At 40.3% G+C, this 20990-nt stretch overlaps 1 protein-coding gene across 5 annotated transcripts in view; it reads left to right on the forward strand.

Annotated features, from left to right (window-relative positions):
• The window catches only part of COL12A1 (collagen type XII alpha 1 chain), a 132991-nt gene that overhangs the window by 102956 nt on the left and 9045 nt on the right, over window positions 1-20990 (forward strand). For all 5 annotated transcript variants that reach the window (XM_063124939.1, XM_063124941.1, XM_063124940.1 and 2 more), the window contains 9 exons: window positions 1163-1249; window positions 3253-3306; window positions 4314-4409; window positions 6091-6144; window positions 6865-6918; window positions 8406-8459; window positions 10598-10669; window positions 20731-20766; window positions 20872-20938. In XM_063124939.1, coding sequence (XP_062981009.1) covers window positions 1163-1249; window positions 3253-3306; window positions 4314-4409; window positions 6091-6144; window positions 6865-6918; window positions 8406-8459; window positions 10598-10669; window positions 20731-20766; window positions 20872-20938 — 574 coding nt within the window. The remainder of the gene's footprint in view (window positions 1-1162; window positions 1250-3252; window positions 3307-4313; window positions 4410-6090; window positions 6145-6864; window positions 6919-8405; window positions 8460-10597; window positions 10670-20730; window positions 20767-20871; window positions 20939-20990) is intronic.

Genomic DNA, 20990 nt, shown 5'->3' on the forward strand with positions numbered 1-20990 from the left:
GCTAGTGTAAATTAGCAGACATAAATCAACAGAGTGAATTTGCACTGGTTTTTATGGCCCAAATTCACTGTAAAGAGAAGTCTAGAAGTTAAAGTAATGAAGAAAGAAATGTTGGCGAATGACCAAGCGAAGGATACTGTGAGATTTCTACCCAAAGAAAGTCAAAAAAGTGAAAGAGAAAAGAAGTCATGTTTCCTTACTAGAATAACCCAACAAAATTAACTCTTGTGTCCCCGAAGTAGGTTGCTACCAAAGCACGTTGGATAATTTAGTGTTGTATTAAAATTCCCTACATTTTCCGGTCTCATGTTCAGGCTTGCTTCTTTTTTGTTTTTTGTTGCTGTTGATCCTTTAGATTTCTGCCAAGACCAATTGTGCAAAAGCTTGTATATATTTAACGAAATACATGATAATTTGCTTAATGTCCCTTTGTCCCAAGTTGTGGAGTACAAACAGTCACAGATTATTTGTTTGTTTATTTATTCAATTTATATCTTGCCTACATACAGAATACCCTAGGTGGCAGATATGGTGTGGAATATGTCTCCTGCTCATTTTAATATCATGAAAGCTATTGGTCTGGATACGCCTTTAGACAATAGCCATTCAACCCATATCTGTATGGGTTTCTTCAAATTGTATCTGTATATTAATATCTGTATAGCTCAGAATCACAGGGTGATAGGTACAGAAGTTGCATTAAAATATGTTTTTAGGGAGAGTTTTAAAGAAAATTGAGTCTCATCCCAAATCCACTGGTTAATTGGTATCAGGGCTAACAGGGATCATCCCCAGAATCTGTTTTCTAGGATGACCTAGAATATGTGAAGTCATGAAAAGTGACAGAAAACTTATGCTGAATATATTTTCTCCAAGCTGAGCCATATCATGTTTTAAGTATTAAGACTTCCATGGCATCATGGTTTCTAGGCTGGCTTGAGCCTTGTCTGTCTCTCTTTTAGAAATTATGCATGGCCTGGACTATAATTATTATTTTATTTTTATTTTTTGAAAACCACTGTGTTGGTTCTGAATTTTATTAGACTTCAGAATCAGATTTGTTCTTGCAGTTATCATGGTATGAAATAACCAGCACTGTGATCACCATTTCCCCCTCCTTTGGTAAAAAATAAATTACAAAAAAATGTGCTTTAATTTTCAGAGGGATGAAGCCAAATGCCCATCATTGCCAAATGCTTGCACATGCACACAGGACAGCGTGGGACCTCCGGGGCCTCCAGGACCTGCTGTAAGCAATATATATACACCTTGCGATTACCTGCTGTATGATTATATAGGCTGTCTCTGATTTACAAACTGGAGCTCCATGCATTCAGGCACTAGGGGCCAATGCCAGCTAACAACCTCTCCTGTTGCACTCCACTGTGAAGCCAAGTCAACAGCAGCAACAACCATTTGTTAATTAATTAATTAATTTATTACATTTCTATACTGCCCAATAGCCAGAGCTCTCTGGGCGGTTCACAAAAATTAAAACCATTCATAGTATAAAACAACAGTATAAAACCATAATATAAAATACAATAAAAAAGCTCAACCAGATAAAAACAGCAGCAATGCAAAATTACAAATTTAAAACACCATGTTAAAATGTATAAAAAGGTCTTCACCTGGCGTCTAAAAGCATATAATGTAGGTGCCAAGCGAACCTCCTTAGGGAGCTCATTCCACAGCCGGGGTGCCACAGCAGAGAAGGCCCTCCTCCTGGTAGCCACCTGCCTCACTTCCTTTGGCAGGGGCTCACGGAGAAGGACCCCTGAAGATGACCTTAGGGTCCGGGCAGGTACATATGGGAGGAGGCGTTCCTTCAGATAACCTGGCCCCAAGCCAGGTTAATGATGTTCTAGCACCTCTTAGTCATATATAACCACTAATATGCTATGCATAGTGGGCTCAGAATGGAGCTGATAGAACAGGCAGCATGAACCACTCTTACTGATAAGAATCAAGCTTTTACATACTTTGGGGTATGTACTGACAACTTATCCTACCCCCGTGCAAGTCAATGAAGTTGTGGTGAAATTGACGAAATCAGATAAACACACTTCTGTCTGAGTTAATTTCACTCCTAATTAACTCACTCCTGAGTTAATTTCACTGAGTTAATTTCACTCCTGAGTTAATTTCACAAGGAAAAAGAGAATGTGCTGAAAAGGGGGAGTTCAAAGAAAAAATGGATTTTAAAAAGTAAGATCTTGAAATAGTATGTGTGAATGGATACTTTTACACTTTTTGTGTAAAAGGTACATAATCACATCTGGATATAAATATATACACATATGCAATCTTAATATACTAAAATAATAAGCAAATGTTTAAAGGTTCTAGATGTTATGGTGTGGTTGTGAGGTTGCTCCCCATTAGTGATGATGTCACTACCCAATAGATCCTACAATAATATCACTACACATATGGATTACAGCAGTGTTGGTCATGCTGCGGGGAGCTGGATTTGGCATTGCTACAGGCTGTTTAAAGTGTTACAGGAACCTGACCAGCGATCTTGATTTGACAGAAATAATGGATGTGTATATTGTTGGGACCTGACTTCCCAGATACAAGGCCCAATTCACAGTAAAACCTTTCATTGCCATAATTCCAGTAAATAAATTTATGCCTTTACAGCCCCAATAAAGATCCACAGAAGACTTAGACCAGGTTCAGTTCATGAGCACCAAAACAAAACCCCAAGCAACCGTGGATCAGAATAAATCCCAATAAATTCAGAGCATCCAAGGCAAAGTGGGCAAGATTTGCAGGTTATCCAATCATTGTTTCTAGTAAAGTCTACTGCTAGTAAAGATTCTGGCTTAAATATAGGGGAGATCAGTATCAGGCATTTGATCTGGCAGGGAAACCTGCCTCTTAGGTGATTGCTGCGTCTCATATGTATAGCAGGCAACTATATCACCTAGCACTTCCATGGATCTGAAAAAATATCTTTGAACACAACTGGACTTCATTGCACTCTTCGTCATTTTAGCCTCGCAGCTTGTTTTTGTCTCTTCAACACTTGTCATAGAGTAGTAGTATGCAATCTGCAACCCACAGCCTCTTATTTGTGGTGCTTAAAGGTGAGCATTTCATATATGTGCAATGAACAGGGACCGTGCGGAACATATTGTTCGGCCCAACAGTTAATTATGGGAATGTATAGGTTTATGCATACATCATTTATAACATTCCAGACTTTCAGTCCTAAAACATATACTTATTCTTGGTTTGTTTTAGGGAGGCCCAGGTACCAAAGGCCCAAGAGGTGAAAGAGGCTTAAATGGACCTCCTGTGAGTATCTGTCAAAAATATAATAAGGCTGGGACTAAGAGCCATTGAACTTAATGGGGATTACTTCTGGGTAGATATGTATAGAACTGCACTGTAATAATTTTGTATTCTCACTTGGATTGTTTTTAAGATCTTAACAATTTAATATCATTAATGGATGAATTTTAAGTATCAGTATTATGCATTTTGATACCTGTATTATGGTCACATCACACATTACAGTTTTAGCAAATATGAATGCAATAAACATGTTTGCAATCATTTGCATCATATAAACACACCCATCTGGGAGCTATAATTCACTGCAGCATCTTGTGGCAAACACAAGTTTTCTTCTGTGTAATGTGTGAAATTGCCCTTGTTTCGGCAGATGATAAATATTTGCATCTCACTTTTCTTCTCTCTGATTGCTTTCAGTTTCTAGCATTAGCATTAGGGAATCTAGTACAAGTGTGTGTGTGTGTGTGTAAAAGACAACCAAAGGAATGCCAGTTCTGTTGCATTGTTCTTCTCTTTTCAAAACAGTTTTGTGGAATTAGTACACATAGATTCTGCGGAGCACCCTGAGAATAGACAAATTCTTTAGACAATGGAGGCATTGTTATTCATCTCAAATAATGACAGCTGCAGTAGCACTAATGCATCTGATAATGCCAAGTAGCACATTCCCACCTTTATTTTCTTTGTTTTTATTTTTAAAAAATACAGGCCCAATATAAACCACCCTTCATCCATTTCAATCTATATAGTTTTAGAAGGCCCATTTATGAAATGATATGGCATCCTTTTATCTCACTGATGGCTACCAGTGTTGCTACATCTTGCATTAAAAACAATATCACCCAGAGAGCCGAAACACAATGGTAGCCCAAAGTTCTTAGACTGCCATTTGATACATGTTGTCACCATGTTACAAGACTTGATGTGAAACCATCCTTCTGTATGTTTTTTAATGTTACAGCTAACATGAAAAGCTAACAAATTGATTCCTCTCTTTCTACTTTAAGGGGCCACCTGGTCCCCGTGGAGATGTAGGACCTGCAGGTCCTCAAGGCCCGCCAGGACCACAGGGGCCAAATGGACTTTCCATTACAGGAGAACCAGTGAGTAAGCAAGCTTTCTGCATGCATCCATGTTTGAAGAAGTTTGGACAACTGACATACCATAATAAGTGCTCTTAGAAGTCTTTTCTGTTACATTTCAACTCACTTACTGTTTTAGACAGTGTTATGCATAACTGTGTTTTCAAAGGGATTCCTAAGCTTTCAAAGAAGGTTACACATTTCTCTGACATTCTCTGATAGGAACATCATTGTAGTTTGAGAAATTAAGTCAAGCGTTACCGGCCCTGGTTTATTATACATTGGCTGTGTAAGTAATCCAAAACACTTCAGGAAAGATGCTCTTTAGTTTTTGTGGTAGAAAACCCTTCACATAACGGGCAGTTCTGAGAGGAACAGCAACTTTCAAGCTGAATGCCAGGAGTCTTGTTTTATACAATTAAACATCGCTTGTATAAGGACTCGGACATGCGTGAAACTGCATGAGCTGTGCCCTGCTCTCAACCCTTTGTGATCAGAAATGTTGCACTCTCCTCCCTAGAGTCAATAATTTTATCTTTCTGTTTTTGATCAGGGTATTTTGGGGATCCTTGGAAAGTTTTAATGCAATGTTTTTCTTGCTAAATATAAACTCTGAATGCAATCTGTTGCTTCCTAAGAGGGATCAGTAATATGTTGTACTTTAATGATAACATTAATTTCCCATTCACAAAGTAACCCCATTCTTTCTCTGAAGGTTTCAAAAGTATCCTAACTGAAGATAGAAAACCAAAGCAAATAAGTGTTAAATTAGGTCCACATCCCCATTAGAAAATGCTCAAATGATAACATGTGTACATAAGTAAGTTTTATATGCATACACAAGGTTGAGCACAAGGGTGGCTTAGCACTATTTAACATTTTTAAAGAAAATTATTAATTTCTTAAGAATGATCAATCTGTTTTCTTCGAAATTGGGGCATTTCTATTCAGAAGAGCTTTCAATAATTACAGAAACTGCAATTAATGAAAATATTTTGAGACAATGAATGAAAACATACATGAAAATATAAGTAAGATTTAACCTGATCCATGAACTAGTTAAATCTAAGTAGGTTTTCAAGGTGGCTAAGATTCTATGAGACAAAGTACATTGGATTTAAGTGGGATGCATATGAGAATTAAAGTCTTCCAATTACACTTCTGAGTATTGATTCTTGACTGGCAGCACAAGAGGATAATGTTTTTGACATTCAGTATCAATACCAATGATCAATACCAAATATCAATATAAACCAAAAAGCCACTTGGGAAGTGTGCCAGTAATCATGTTGACTTTTGCTATCCCAGCCAGAAGATCATGAGATTAACAGGACGATCATAGGTGTGGCACGAACTCAATGTCAAGTTACCCTGCAATTATTGCCTATATATCATTTCTACTTCTGGGGCAGGTTCCCAATTCTAGTCCTGAAAAAGTAACCCTTTTGAGAGTTGGTAAAATCTGAGGAAGTTACATTTTTGGGATCTCCTCCTCCCCTACCAGAAGTGTTCCCTGGCTAAAAGTGCTTTGCTGTATTAGGTAGCTGTCACTGGACCAGTGAGGAACTGGAAAGTTGCATGTTGCCTTGTCGGCTACCTGACTTTCTCACTTTCACTGAAAATATGTTTTATTATTCCAGACTGCCCATGTCTTTGTTCTGCAGAGAATAACCAAGCACTCTTTATGTATTATCAATTCCAGGGCCGTCAAGGAATCAAAGGTGATGCTGGAGAACCGGGGCTACCAGGTCGATCAGTAAGTTCATTTTTACAGTATGGCTAAACCACTTACTTTCCACCCTCCCCAAAGTCATGTTCTCGCTTGTAGGCTAGAATGGATAAGTTTCCATTTAGTTTCACTTGTTCTTCAACAAAGAAGACAAGAGAACTTTTAGAAATTCAAAATAATAAAATGATGCAGTTCTATGTCTTGTGTCAGTTGTGCATGTATGTACAATAGAATCATAGCATAGCAGAGCTGGAAGGGGCCTACAAGGCCATCGAGTCCAACCCCCTGCTCAGTGAAGGAATCCACCTTACAGCATACCTGACAGATGAAAATGAAACTGTATTGTGAAATGGAACTAGATTTAATGGGAAATAGAGAAGCCATCAAAGAAAAAGAAGACAATAGAATTAAACTTAGACAGATTCTACCAGTTAATAGTAGGTTTTCTCACACATAGTAACAATTGTTCAATGATTAGCTATTACTTATTAGCTGCAGGTTGCATCCGAAAGAAGATCTAACACGATAACAAAATGTACTTTTTTAAAAACGCGCACACACAGGGTAACTCTATACAAGATGCTGATGTTATCAGCCAAGGTTTTGGTCTGCTTCTTCTGCATGCTGCCAAAAGGGAATATGGGAATAACTGAGGAATTTAGACTACATCTGAATGTACCTGATACCTTAAAGCTGAATTGCATAGCTCAGAAATCCCCTCTAATTAATGTTTCCCCTCTTCTCTAGGGATCTCCAGGCTTAACTGGCCCCCCTGGCCCAATGGGACCTCCAGGTGACAGGGTAAGCATTTGTGTTTCATAATTGGTGAGGGATCCAGGAGTTCTAGGGTTGCATTGTTGTGAAACCAGCATGGTTTCTGGTTCCACGACAATTTCCTAAATGGAAATTTACTATTTTTGAGTAGCAAAATGGATATAATTTCCATATACAAAACGTATGACAGAGGAGTGCCATTTCACTGCTTCTACATGAAGTAGAAGTCCCTGATTTTCAGTGAGTTCCTGCTTCATGTACGTATGGGAAAATACCACCGTTAGGACTGTTGGCATGCAAGTGATATTTATCAGCCAGGAAAGGCTGTCTGGCAGAGCTGTGAGAATGGCACAAGGAGAAGCTTCCTTAGCATAGCCTGACATGCTGCACGGTCAGGAGGAAGGAGTAAAGAAGACAAGCCAAATCAAGAGTGCATGGGTGGGAGGTTGCAATTTTAAATGTCTGCATCATAACCCAAATCTTTAAGACTGGTTATGAAAGTTGACACCCTTTTCTCTTTTGAATTAGCAGCTATGACTAGCCAAATATGGGTGCTTCCCATTCTTTTATGACTTTATGGATGAGGTGCTCACTTCAGCAGCATCTATGCTGGGGATAGAATGATATAGGAAGGCCAGGTGATGTCTGTCCCTTGTACAACAACACATAAATAGGATACATATAAAAAAAACCTTAAACAATTAATAGGGCACATTACAAGCAAGGCTGTGCCTCTAGCAAAACAGTTAAAATATTCCATATACATCCATACTCACTTATAAAAATGTCTGTAGAGATTCTTGCAACAGATTATCTTGTTCTGAAAAACACTGGCAACTGGAAATATGCTGAAGGCTGTTTTTTATACTGGTGCACAAAGTTTTTTTCCCTTAGGGATTCTTGCAGATGTTGCCATGCCAGGGCAATTCACTCAGAGTCTTTCATAAGGGCCCTTGTATAAATTCCTGAAGAGTTCCATTAAACAAACGGGACTTTTGGGATGAGGAAAGCAAGCAATAAGAGGATATTCTCAGCCTGGTTGAGCTCTTCAGACTTCATCCAACTGCGAAGAGGAACAACACGTTCTTAAGTCTAACATTGATACTGCTGGGGAAAATGACATCACTTGGGCTTTTCTTCACTAGTAACTGAGCATGAATTCTTAATACGAGCAGAACCTTACTAAATTCAAGTGCGAACTAGTTGGTAGCCGGATCTACACTACAGCTTTAAAGCGCTTTATAGCAGTTTTGACAACTGTATATGGAGTGTGTCCTGGGTCCCAACAGTTGTCAAAACCATTATAAAGTGCTTTAAAGCAGTAGTGTACATCCTGCCGGTGTCAGTTTGTAACCCATCATAACGAGAGGCCAAAATTAGACAGCACAAGGGTTTGAAATGTTTTTGTTTTTTTAAAAAAATAATAGTTAAGAGGGATTAGCCTTAAAAGTCAATTAGCTTATCTTTTTTAAAACAAACAAACATGAATATATAAACTTTCATTTTTCAAATAGGGCTTCACTGGAAAAGATGGCCCAACAGGACCAAGAGGGCCCCCTGGACCATTAGTAAGTGTTAACTCAATTGTTTGGGGGAATAATTTTGGGGTGGCTGTGTTGGTGGTGGAAGGGTTTATATTTTTCAGTTGTATCCATCTTGTATCAAAATATAAATTTGCTGCTTTGCTGCTCCCCTCTATCATTTCTGCCAGCATCTGGCAACCTAAACAAGTTAAAACATGCAGCTATCATATATACTAAACAGCGAGTTTAGTTCTCTGCATGTGTAAAAATGATTCCATCCACACACAAAAGAGGTATCAGCATACTTCGGGAATCCCAAAGTTTGCAGAAGTGTAACACATCTTTAGACCTCCTTCCTCGCCAAGATATTGGGTGGAACCCCAAACAATTCAGTGAGGACTGAGCATGTTCAGTGGCCACAAAATACTGGTTGACTGTTGTGGGTGGGATGGAAAGAAGATGGAGAACTAGGGAGGGGGAATGTGATGGAGTATCTCAGATAAGAGCTGGAACCCTGAACAAGAGCTCTCTACTCTGCAACAAATTTTGTAGGCCCCAATTGTTTGATTTAATTTTGCTTATTATATAATGCCATTCTATCCAATCTTGTTATCATGTCATCCAGCAACTGTGCATCCTGATGATTTTTCCCTTGTTGCATTCCAAATCCCATTCCTATAAATATTGCACTGTGCGTTGTTAAAAGAGAAGCTTTGATGATTGCAGATGGTTAAGCTGAAGACTTTTAAAAATCTGTCTGCAGCTAATGTGGTCGGCACATGTTCATTATGCTGGAAAATGGTCAAGAGGAAATCATTTTGAGTACAGTTAAGCTTTGGGAATACTTCATGATGTTTTATGAGGCTTGAAAATTTCTCTTATGGAATTCATGTCTTTGATGTGATTACTAGGATACTAGTATTAAGAAATCTTGGGGTTTGTGGCTGCTTGGAAAATATGGTAAAAGAAAATGTATTGGTTCCTAGGATAATGCTTTTTTTTTTTAATTACAAAAATGAACTGTTTAAAATGCTACTATTTGATCTCTCTCAATAAACATCCACTTGTATCCCATCTATGGGAGATAGAAATGTGTAATTATGCAAATAGATGTGTGAAGAGAAAAGGGATTTTGTCTAGTGGCTGTTCAGGTCACAAAAGAGCAGAAAATTGTATACTCAAGAAACCTTGCTCTACCACCATGTCGCCAGCCATTGCAAAAGAGTCATCATTGGGGAGATAGGAGGGAAGGGCTATGTTTGGGGGATGTGTAATTTTTAAACTAGAAGAAAACTCAGCTTTCAGATCCTTTTTGAGTTGACTATCCCAATAGATAAATCCTGTCCCTCATCCTACATCTATTTTCATGATTACAAATCCCCATCTCTAACTGGCAAGAAGATGCTATGGATCCTTTTCCCCGCAATTGGTACCTTCCTGCGTTTTTATTCTTCTTCCCAGTCAGTTGCTATGTCAAAAGTTTGCCTAGCAGCTGACTGGGAAGAAGAATGAAAAAGTGGGAAGGTACCAACTGCAGGGAAAAGGAAAGAAGGGAAGAAAATTCCAGATTCACAAGATGGTTTTATTGTTGTTGTTGTTATTGAGCCCAATGCATTTCAAATGGATTCCTTCATGAGGGACATTCTCAATCAATAAATTTCATTCCTGTTCTCTCCATACTGTTGAAAAATAATTCATAGACCAGGATTGCAATGGGTTGTTCAAGAGTCCCCCGCCCCCCCCCCCCCACGAGGAAGAATTCATTTCAAAATGCTTTGGGCAACATAAACTATAAATAATAGTTTATGTTGTAAGCCATGTAAAAATGTGAGCAAGTAAAGGTAAGCAGTAGAAAAAAATTCCACATGCACTTCATCCATCTGGTGGGTACATTACTAATTGGGTAAAATGGGTGAAATCCTATTCTGTCTCACCACTGATGGAATGACATCCACCAGCAGACCTGATTTCCCCTTCCCTTTGCTCTGCAGCCCCCATGGCCCCCACAAATCTGGAGTTTTGGGAGCCCCCCCCCCGAGCAGATTTTGGGGACATGGGGAAGTGCTGCAGGAGAAAGGAGAGAACAGAAAAGGATTGTTGCCTAATGCTGTCCAATATGGTTGATTTCTGAACATATATTCACATCCCCTCTTAGCATTTCTTTTCAATGTACCTCTTTTCAGGGTGCCCCAGGAGTGCCTGGAGTAGCTGGCCCAACTGGAAAACCAGGAAAACCAGGAGATCGTGGGTCACCGGTAAGACAACTGCATCTGTTGTGAAAGACACCCTCACACATTCAGACCAGTAGAAGACCTTTCTCAGCTTCACATCACGCAGTGGCTATCATGAGAACTAGTTAATATCTCAAAGTTAAGAGTGCGACTCTAATTTTAGACAACGTTACTCTTTACAGTACATCTTCTTTTGCAATTTAAGCGTCAGCTCTGGAAATTGCGGCCATGGGGTTTCCACTGAGAGAGAGAGAGAGCACAAACTGCACATGCCAAGGCTTATATTTCTGCACTGTGTAAACATCCCAGAGCTAAATCAGCAGAATCACTTACTGGAATTATTATGATTATTATTTTAAGCACAGTCAAGTCGGTTATGCTTCCTAAGGTGGAAATTTTTTATATATGTAGCGTTCTGAGAGCTGTTGGTTTGAAAATCCTTGAATGTTAACAATGCAGCCTTAATGTTATGTTGTAAGTTTTGCTTAGAGTTTTACATCTGAAACTAACTTAGAGAACAGGAGGGATCAGGAGTTTGTCTTGGTAGCAGTTGCTACCACTTTGTCTGAATCAGCCAAGACTTCCGTGGGAAGTATTTGGCATCCAAGGGCACAGCATTCACATCTACTGAATCAGTCAGCACTAGGAAGGACCAGGTTCTTTCTCATTCTCTTTGCTTGCATCAGCATTCTTGAGGCAATACAGGGCAGTCCTGAAGAGGAGTGGGGGGATTCTGATACCGGTTCTAACGGTATAGTAAATGGCCTTGAATAAGCTACTTCAGATTTTATGCTATTTTGTTCCTTTGTAAAATGTGATGCCTTGCACATAGTATCTGTGATCCTTGAATTAAATTAGGGGCTCATCTACACCAAGCAAGATATTCCATTATGAAAGCAGTATGAAAGTGGTATATAAAAGGCAGGAGCCACTCTACTGCTTTATAGTGGTATTGAAGTGCATTGACTACTGTTGGGGTCTGCTGACACATACCATATACTGCTTTCATACAACTTTCGTAATGTTATATCCTGCTTGGGGTAGATGTGTCATGGGCCCCAACAGCTGTCAGTGCACTTCAGTACCACTATAAAGCAGTAGTGTGGCTCCTGCCTTTTATATACCACTTTTATACTGCTTTCATAGTGGATTATCTTGCTTGGTGTAAATGAGCCCATGGTCACACTAATATGTCTAAGTGATATCAAGGCTCTAAATAAAAACTAACTTTCTATGAATTGGGATCTCTAGTTAGTACTTCTGATGAGTGCTATCCTAGTAAGACCATAGTGTGGAGTTGCCAACTGGCCAGAAAGAAAGACCTGGCCTACTTCTCGGTTCAATAGTAGTTTGATATGCAGTCATAAGCAGGGGAATCGTTTCACACGGAGAAAAGCATTTTCACCTCCCCTGTTGCCTGCATATCAAGCTGTTGGCAAAGGTCCAGGGGCCAGTAAAAGGTTGGCCACGTTAATGTACTGATCACTTAAAATCGGTATCAAGTCTTGATTTTATTTGATTTTGTGTGTTTTTTTAAATATATATTTCCACTTAAGGCAAACCCTGTATAACATGTTCAGAGTGTATACTATAATTTGTCCTATTTCCTCCACCTGCCTGACATCACTTTTACTGTTTCTCAGATTTTCAGACCAGATCTCAGCAGGGAGTCTGGCAGGCAGTCTGTGCAGATGTTTTGTCAGACTCGTGAGGCAGATGGGATTTCAACACTTAGTTATTCTATCAAGAAATGCCAGAGGGGCAACCCAAGGCCATATGTGTGACTGCTGGTCCAAATGTAGCCTGCAGAGTTCTAAAGGTCATCCAGGCTTTTCCTGTAGCTGCATGGCCCAGTTCCATTCCTCATCTGGTTGTACATAATTTCATGTGGTAATTTGACCATTTATGACTCTTGCTTAGCACCAGTCATGCAGTGATCCAAATAATTAAGTTTAATCCAAAAATGAGAGAATGATCTCAGGACCACAGATACTACATGCAGTCATTTCAACACAGGCACAGCTCCAAGACAGTTAGATCATCCTGAAGTGAACAGAGTGGTTTCTTGAGTTACCTGGCCCAGAACATTCTAATTCAGGGCATTTTGGAATATCCCCTGACAATTCCAAATTGGTGCTAAGCAAATAATCCTGAATGAAATTAACATGACCAGGAATTAACATAACCATTCGTTTAGAAGGTTAGAATACATTCGGATATACAAACATATTCAGGGAAAGAAGCAATATCCTACTCTGAACTCTTTTGCTTTCCAGGGGAACAGCATTTCAAATGGTTACATTTAGAACTGGTCCTAAAGATGACAAATTAAGCTAACTGCCTACGGTGGGCTATATTGTTGATGTATAAATGGAGTAAGCAACTTCTGCTTGCTTCAGAAAATAGCCTGTTTTATCAATATTTAGTACACTATCACTTAGAACGAGGTGGGCAACCACTGGCCCTTGATCTAATTTTTTGTTAAAAAAATTGAGAAAATCAACAGAACAGAAAATACAACATGAAAATGAAAAACACATACCATACATATAAGATTATCGTCATTTTCCATCATATGTACCGTTCATTAAAAAAAGAAAAAAAAAGGAGAGCTATACAAAGGTTTCAAGAAAAGCAGACCAGATATCCATATATTTATCCACTTACAAGTTGGGTCTTTATAACACCTGTTCAAAAATTGATAATATTTTAACACAGTTAGAATAGACCACAATATCTGATGGAATGCCTCTCCCGACATGAACCTACCCATATACTATGTTCAACATCTTAGGTCCTCCTGCAGGTCCCTACTACGAGGGAAGTTCGGAGGATGGCAACAAGGGAGAGGGCCTTTTCAGTGGTGACCCCCCAATTATGGCATGTTCTCCCCGATAAGGCTCTCCTGGCGCCAACATTGCTATCTTTTCGGTGCCAGGTCAAGACTTTCCTCTTCTCCCAGGAATTTAACAGCTTATGCTGAGTTTTTTTTTAACTGACCCCAGAATAGTTGTTTTAAATGGATATTCCAGGCAGCCTGGAATATCCATTTAGGAGAGAGAAGGGGGGGGAGAGAAAAAGTGGCACCGGAAACTTTGGCACCAACCCACTCAGTAATGCCTCCAGCCCAGTCCATCACCAGCATGTGTCTCTCAACAGATTAGCATGAGAGAATGTGGTCCTCAACAAGGGAAAAAAGAAAGAAAGAAAAGTCCTCCATCCAAAATGTCCTCCAAGATGTGAATACAGTAGGACTGGGTCCTGCACACATCTAAGACAAAAAGATGTTTGAATTTCAGCTATAGATATAAAAATGGCATGCATGTTGTGTGCAGATAATGCTGTGAGTATATTTGTTTTATCCTTGCAGTATTTTCCTGAAGCTTTGAACATCACAAATGATTAACAATTAAGCAAGTTTTACCACAGCCTCAAGAAATGAACAAGCCGTCCACAGTTTCACGCCTTTAGAACATAACATCATTAAAGTTGTAATCTTATGCACACTTTATAGGTATGCATAGAATAGTAAAGTAAGCTGCTGTCTGAAATAGTTCTCTTGAATCTTGAGGGACTTGGAAGGGTTCAACTTGATAATTTGCTAATAACTATTCTCCCAAAAAAACTTTGTTTAGACAAAGATGGTTACAATACAATAGACTAATTAAATAAGAAGAAAAGAACTAAGCAAGCAATGGCATCTGTTAAGTATTTAGAATAAACAAGGAAAAATAATCTATCCGCACTTTGTAGACACAAATGTTATTAAATCAATCTTCCCGGAGACGCCCAGTTTCTAACTATCTCTGGAACTATTTCTCACATGTTGTTAACATTACTTCTCAAGATTAAAAGATGCCTCAGGCTATGAAAACTGGCACATATTCTATGTGAGGCTGATCAAAAGGCATGAGAGGACATGAATTGCTTAAATGATCTGGTCACGTAGCAGCTCTGTACAGGTGTTAGCAACATTGCCCTCCTGGTATAGACGGTTTTGTAGTTTTAGAAAAGTCCTTTCTTTTCATGCATGTCCTCTGAAAATCCAAGCATGGGGCATGTCTGCACCAGCCATTTGTTCTGGGATCATCCCTGTGTATCCAATTGACACACAGGGGTTCCCGGGAGCAGGCAGGGATGATCCCTCCATTTTCCTGGGATAACCCTTAGGTGTAGAAAGGGCCAAAGACTTTAAGAAAATTATTCTTCAAACCAATGTTTTCTAACCCTAGAACTCCTCCTAGTAAACTAGTTTTATGTATCCACATTTGAGTTGCTTTCATGCCTTCATCGGGGTGGGTGGGAATGTTAGTACTTCATATTAGACAAGGAAAAGAAGGGGTAGAATCCACCTGGGAGCTAGATGTTATGTCCATCAGGATGCAACTCTTGGAATGCTGTGTCTCTTGTTCTCCTCTGTGGAGTGGTTCTGCTATTACCATAATTTCCTAGAGCTTTCTATGAGAATGTGGTCCTCCTATTTTCCATCAGAATTATTGATGTTGCTCCATTCTAAATAGTCCAGAGGGTAACAAACAACTATGAAAACAGAAGGCAGATGTGCTTTCAGAGTCATATGTAAACAGACAGCCTTTTGCATGTTGGACTGCATCCTGGGTCAGTGTGACCCATGCTGAGCTCCGTGCATCTGAAGCTATCCCTAGTGTAGCTGTTTCAGTTCTTTCAGTTAAATGTACATGATCTCAGTGCAAGATTGTGGAAATACTGCCATTGTGTTTAATTATATGCAGTTATGTTCTAGCCCTGTTTTGTAAAATAATTTATTATAGTGTATCACTAAGGGAGTTTGAGAATGCATTGTGAAAGTTTGAAAGGAACTACTTAGTGGCAGATTTAGTTATTACTTTTCTATGCAGATGAAATAACATTAAGCATGATTAATGAATGACTAACAATTCACCTCTGGGAACTTACCAATGAAAATATTTTTGATTTTATAGTTATTTCTTTCTCAATTTTTCCACAATCACAGAATTGTCACACATTCTTGAGATCTATTGTCAAAATGTGGACTGTATTCAGAAATAATAATAATAATAATAATTTCTTACTCACCTCTCCCTCTGGATCGAGGCGAGGAACAACATTAAATACAATATAATAAATGAAACTAGTTAAAAGAGCATATAAAACCAAATACAATATTAAAATAACAATCATAACATCTTAAAATTCTTAGGTTTAAAATTCATCTGGATAGGCCTGCTGAAATAGACTAGTCTTTATGGCTGTCTTAGGCCTTAGCTAGACCTACCTTCTATCCCACGACGGAGGAGGGAAGATCTCGCATTGTGATTAACGCGAGATCCCTCCTCCGTTTACATGTAAGGCGCAACAACCTCAGGAGGAGAGGCATTGTGCCCACCATTTTTTAAAAAGAAGATGGAGCACACGAACAGTCGTGCCCAAAAGTAAGGGTTTTTTTTAATTGTAACTTAATTTCCCAGCTCCCCCCACCCTCCCCTCGATGGATGCAGTGCTCCTCCCAGCTCCGCAGCAATGGGCCACATGTTCCGGGGTCTCGGGCTCAGCCCGGGACCGCAGAAAAAGCAGGCCCAAAGTGGAGGGCGAGATCCCGGGGCAAGGGAGGGATCATCTGTCCCTGATCCCAGGATCCCCTGTGCGTCATGTGGATGCACAGGGATGATCCCAGGGTTCACCCTGGGATTTCGCCCCGTCTAGCTAAGGCCTTAAGCTCAGACAGAGTATTAAGCTGATGAATCTCCTCTGGCAGGCCATTCCACAGTCTGGGGGCGGCAGAAGAAAAGGTCCTTTGGGTAACAGTTGTCAGCCTAGTTGTGGTTGACTGGAGTAAACACTTCCCAGAGGACCTGAGTGTACAGGGCGGATTGTATGGGAAACCAATAGGAAGGGAATTTAACAGCAATTTAGCATTAGTAGTTTCTAGTATTATTGATGCCAGTTCAGACAACATTATGTCTCTTCTTCAGATGATTTGAAACAGGGAATTTCATGCGGCTGACAAACAAAACAACATAAACTGGTTTTAAAAGAACAATAAATATATCCATGTGTGATCACTGTTGTACAGTTCTAAAAATCGGCAACATAACAGCTTAAACACGGTAATTACATTTCTTGAGGAAAAGTGTCAGGAGATTTCTTGGCTTTTCCTTTTGCTGACAAAGTAATGTAAACAGAGAGACTAAATTCTCAAAACACTGTGCGAGAGTTCTCCATACAAATCTCTATTTACAGGCTGGATTATGTGTGTATATTTCCAGAATACTGTGTTTGAGAGTCTCCATAGTGCTACGTACATATAACAGCATAGCAACTCACAATCACTTTGAAAGGTTAATCCTGACTGACTCCTCCTTTAGTATTGCTTTTAAGTAATCAAGAGGTCTTTTGCTGGCTATGTATTCTAGTGAATGAAAATAGTTGCCTGGCAACCCATTAACAAGCCTCATTATCCATTAGTTAAATTAATGATGTAAGATGTTAATATTTTATATGAGAAATAAGGAGAGTAATAGAAATAAAATAAATACTCGGTGGCATAATTTTTGAAACACTTTCTTAGAACGTTTCCTGTCTAGGACCATCATTAACAGTTTTTAAAGGATACCAAATGACCCTCCTAAGATGTGAAAAAAAGCTTGAGGATTCTGTACTGGCCAGCCTTGTATCCAGAAACATATCCAGAACAGCTTCTGTTGCTGGAAGTGAAACTGAGGACTAGGGCCCTGTAGTTCTTAGGGTGAGCAGGTGTCCTAATTTACAGAGAACAGTCTTGTATCTGAACGCCTCCCAGTTGAAGGGCTGTCCAGTCCAAGTTCAGTTTAAAGATAAAGACCTATAAGGAGGGCAAGCAACAAGAGCCTTGAAGTTGCCCTTGATAGTTAACACCTGGATAGCAGCCTGAGCAGGCATACAACTCATATGATTATAGTTTTCCCCACTATTTATTTATTATTACATTTATATCCCGCTTTTTTCCCTCCAAGAAACCCAAGGTGGCATACATAATCCTCCTCTCCATTTTATCCTCACAACAACAACCCTGTGTGGTAGGCTGGGCTGAGAGTCTGTGAATGGCCCAAAGTCACCCAGTGGGTTTCCATTAGGCATGTGCTCCGCTCCGATTAGGAGCGGAGAAGCAGTAGCAGATTGGCCTGCTCCGCCTTACCCAGAGGCGGAGTAGAAGCGGACCGCGGACCCCTAGAAGCAAGGCGAAGAGAAGCGGCCATTTTTCGGAGCTCCTAGTTCAGGCGGAGCGCTCCGATCGCCATCTTGAAACATTTCGCCCATAGGATTGCATTGCGGAAAACAATCGGGGATAACTGGGTTGATTTTTAAGCTATCGTTCTGAAAATTCTTGTGCACAGAGAGTCGTGGATGGGGGTCATTTTGAGACTACTCTCACCTCTCTGCGTGGTGCAGGTCGCGCGCTAGAATTTTTGGAAAAATCAGCGGGAAAAATACCTTTTTCAAAGGGCTGAGGGGCAGAGTCAGCTCCCGGTCATGATCACATGATCCCAAAGTTAGAGGAGGGCATAGGCAAAACGGATAACTTGGGATTCTGGGAAACTTCTCTTTCTTCATCTGAACGGACTTTTCCCAGTGTTTTTTAACACAGTAGCCCCACCAAATGCACAAACACAACCTGAAGTCATATACTAAGCCAAGAATAAGAGATAGAAACACAGCACTGCTACCCACCCTAACTTTGGGGAACAACTGAAAAGATGTGGTGCAAGGGGATGAGCTCCCCTAGGGCATCTCATCGTGGATGTGCCCCCACTCTCTCCTGCACTGGAAGGCCATTAGAGCCTTCCAAAGAGAGTAAAACGGTGGAGCAATGCCTATCATGAGTCGAAGTGAGCGTTTACTTCTTAGTGGTGGAGCGATGCCTATTATGAGTTGAAGTGAGCGTTTACTTCTCAATCTCAGAGCTGTTGGTGAAGCAATGGCTTTCTTGAGTTGAACTGGCAGCTGCTTCCCCCTCCCCTGGGCACGTCCCCCTATTGCTGGCAAAAGACAGATATAGCCTTTTAAAAAAAATTCTTCTTGCTGTTTATTGAGCAACACTGCTGCTTTTAATTCCACCCCTCCTTTGTTTATTTGTTTATTTATTCCATTTTATATGCATTACTGGCTTATCCTTGGCTCACTTCCTTATGCCCCTAGAAATGCCAGCTGCATGCCTGCCTGCCTTCCCTCCCTCCTCCCCTGCCCACCTCGCAGGGATGTTGTGCGTGTGTGGCTTTGACTCAGGGGAGAAGTCCTTCCTGCGCTCACTTGGAGTTTTGGAAGTTCCAAATTTTGCAGGTTTAAGCTCCGCCAAAAAACAGGGGATGATGGGACTGCCTTGAGTCTCGGCGTGCGTATGTATCCCTGGATAAGCTTTCATGGTGGTGAGTTTGAGGTTTCTAACGTGCAAATTGACGGAGCTATGGAAAGGGGTGTTGGATTTTCATAAATTCCCCAAAAATCAGGGGATGATGGGACTGCCTTGAGTCTCGGCGTGCGTATGTATCCCTGGATAAGCTTTCATGGTGGCGAGTTTGAGGTTTCTAACGTGCAAATTGACGGAGCTATGGAAAGGGGTGTGAATGGGGTGCCCGATTTTCAAAAATTCCCCAAAAATCAGGGGATGATGGGATTGCTTTGAAACTTGGCGTGCGTGTGTATACCCCCATGAGGTGTCATGGTGCCAAACGTGAGGTTTCTAACTTTCACAGAAAAAAAGTTGTATAATTTTTTAGCTTTCAATGCAAGCCTATGGGGGGGAAACGGAGCTCCGATCCGGATCCAGAGCTCCGAGCGGAGCGGAGCGGGGGCGGGGCGTAGCGGCCCGCTCCAAAAATCGCGGATCTGCAAGTGAAGCGGAGCCGGGGGTCCGTGCACACTCCTAGTTTCCATGGCTGAGTGGGGACTAGAACCCGGATCTCCTGACTCCCAGTCCAACACTTTAGCCACTACATACCAGCTGGTACACCATACCAGCTCTCACTATGGTGTTTCTATACTGTGTTTCTATTTAAAGTATTGTAATTATTTCTAAATTTGCATTTATACATACAAAGTAGTACATGCACATTTTATGCAAATATGTGTCTTCTTCTTCTTCTTCTTCTTCTTCTTCTTCTTCTTCTTCTTCTTCTTCTTCTTCTTCTCTTTTGAAGAGATACATGGAATGTATCTCTTCAAAATACAGAGGAGGATCCATACTTTTTAATGCTTCTGTATATACATTTTTAAAAAGCTGAATACTAGTTCTGCAAGAAGTAAGCTGGGATTGAGCTACTCCTGTACTAGTATTTTTCTTGCATAATTCCCCCCCCCCCCGCCCCATAGCAGAGCATTCATTTATGGCACCCTCACTTGCAGTTTAGAGTGGTACAGTTCAGCCTAGAATTTTAACACCTCATTTTCTGGCACGTGCAGACCAGGCCTGAATCTAAGTTTCATGAGGTTCCTGATTTAAGCCCAGGAGTTCCTGACAATCACATCTCATGCTGAATCAGCCCATGTTGTGTTATGCCTCCTTTCAGCATATAACTCCTTTGCTGAGGGAATTGCACTGGCTGCCTATTTGCTACCAGGCTAGGTTGAAGATTTTGGTACTAGTGTACAAAGCCCTAAACAACTTGGAACCAGGATACCCGAGAGAGCTCCTTCTCCCTTACCAACCTGACTAATCATTGAGGTCATTGGAGGGCATGTTCCTGATGGTTCCACATGGAACCTTTAGCCCAACTGGAATCCACCAAGAGAAGACCCTTTAGTGTAGTGGCCCCTTCTCTGTGGAACTCCCTGCCCCTGGTGGTCAGGCAGGCACCAACACTAGGCTGCTTCCGGCACCTTCTAAAAACAACTCTATTTCGACAAGCCTTCCTCAACTGACTCGCCACTGTTTTTCTGGTTCCTTTGTTTTTAAACTGAACAATTTTAATTTGCCTTTTTAATCTTTCTTTTTACTGCTTATACTTATGTCCACTGTTTTGGAATCTTTTTTAGACATTGAGCTGTATAGAAATATTGTAAATAAATAATAAAATTCTGTGATACACTCTGATAGATTCAATTTATTACAGGGTCCAGCTGGATTGAAAGGTGAAAAAGGTGACCGAGTAAGTACAAGCTTAACACACATTTACATTTTCTGGCTTATTAAACACCGTCTCTTACAAAGGAGCGCATTGTGGTCTAATACCTGTCTTGTTCTACTTTTTAAGGGAGACATGAGTTCCCAGCATTTGATGCGATCTGTTGCAAGACAAGTCTGTGAACAAATGATAAACGGTAAACAGTGCTTTTAAAAATACACAACAAAAACTGTATTTCTATTTACAAT

Source organism: Elgaria multicarinata, chromosome 4 (assembly GCF_023053635.1).
Source record: "Elgaria multicarinata webbii isolate HBS135686 ecotype San Diego chromosome 4, rElgMul1.1.pri, whole genome shotgun sequence".
NCBI classification, from domain to species: domain Eukaryota; kingdom Metazoa; phylum Chordata; class Lepidosauria; order Squamata; family Anguidae; genus Elgaria; species Elgaria multicarinata.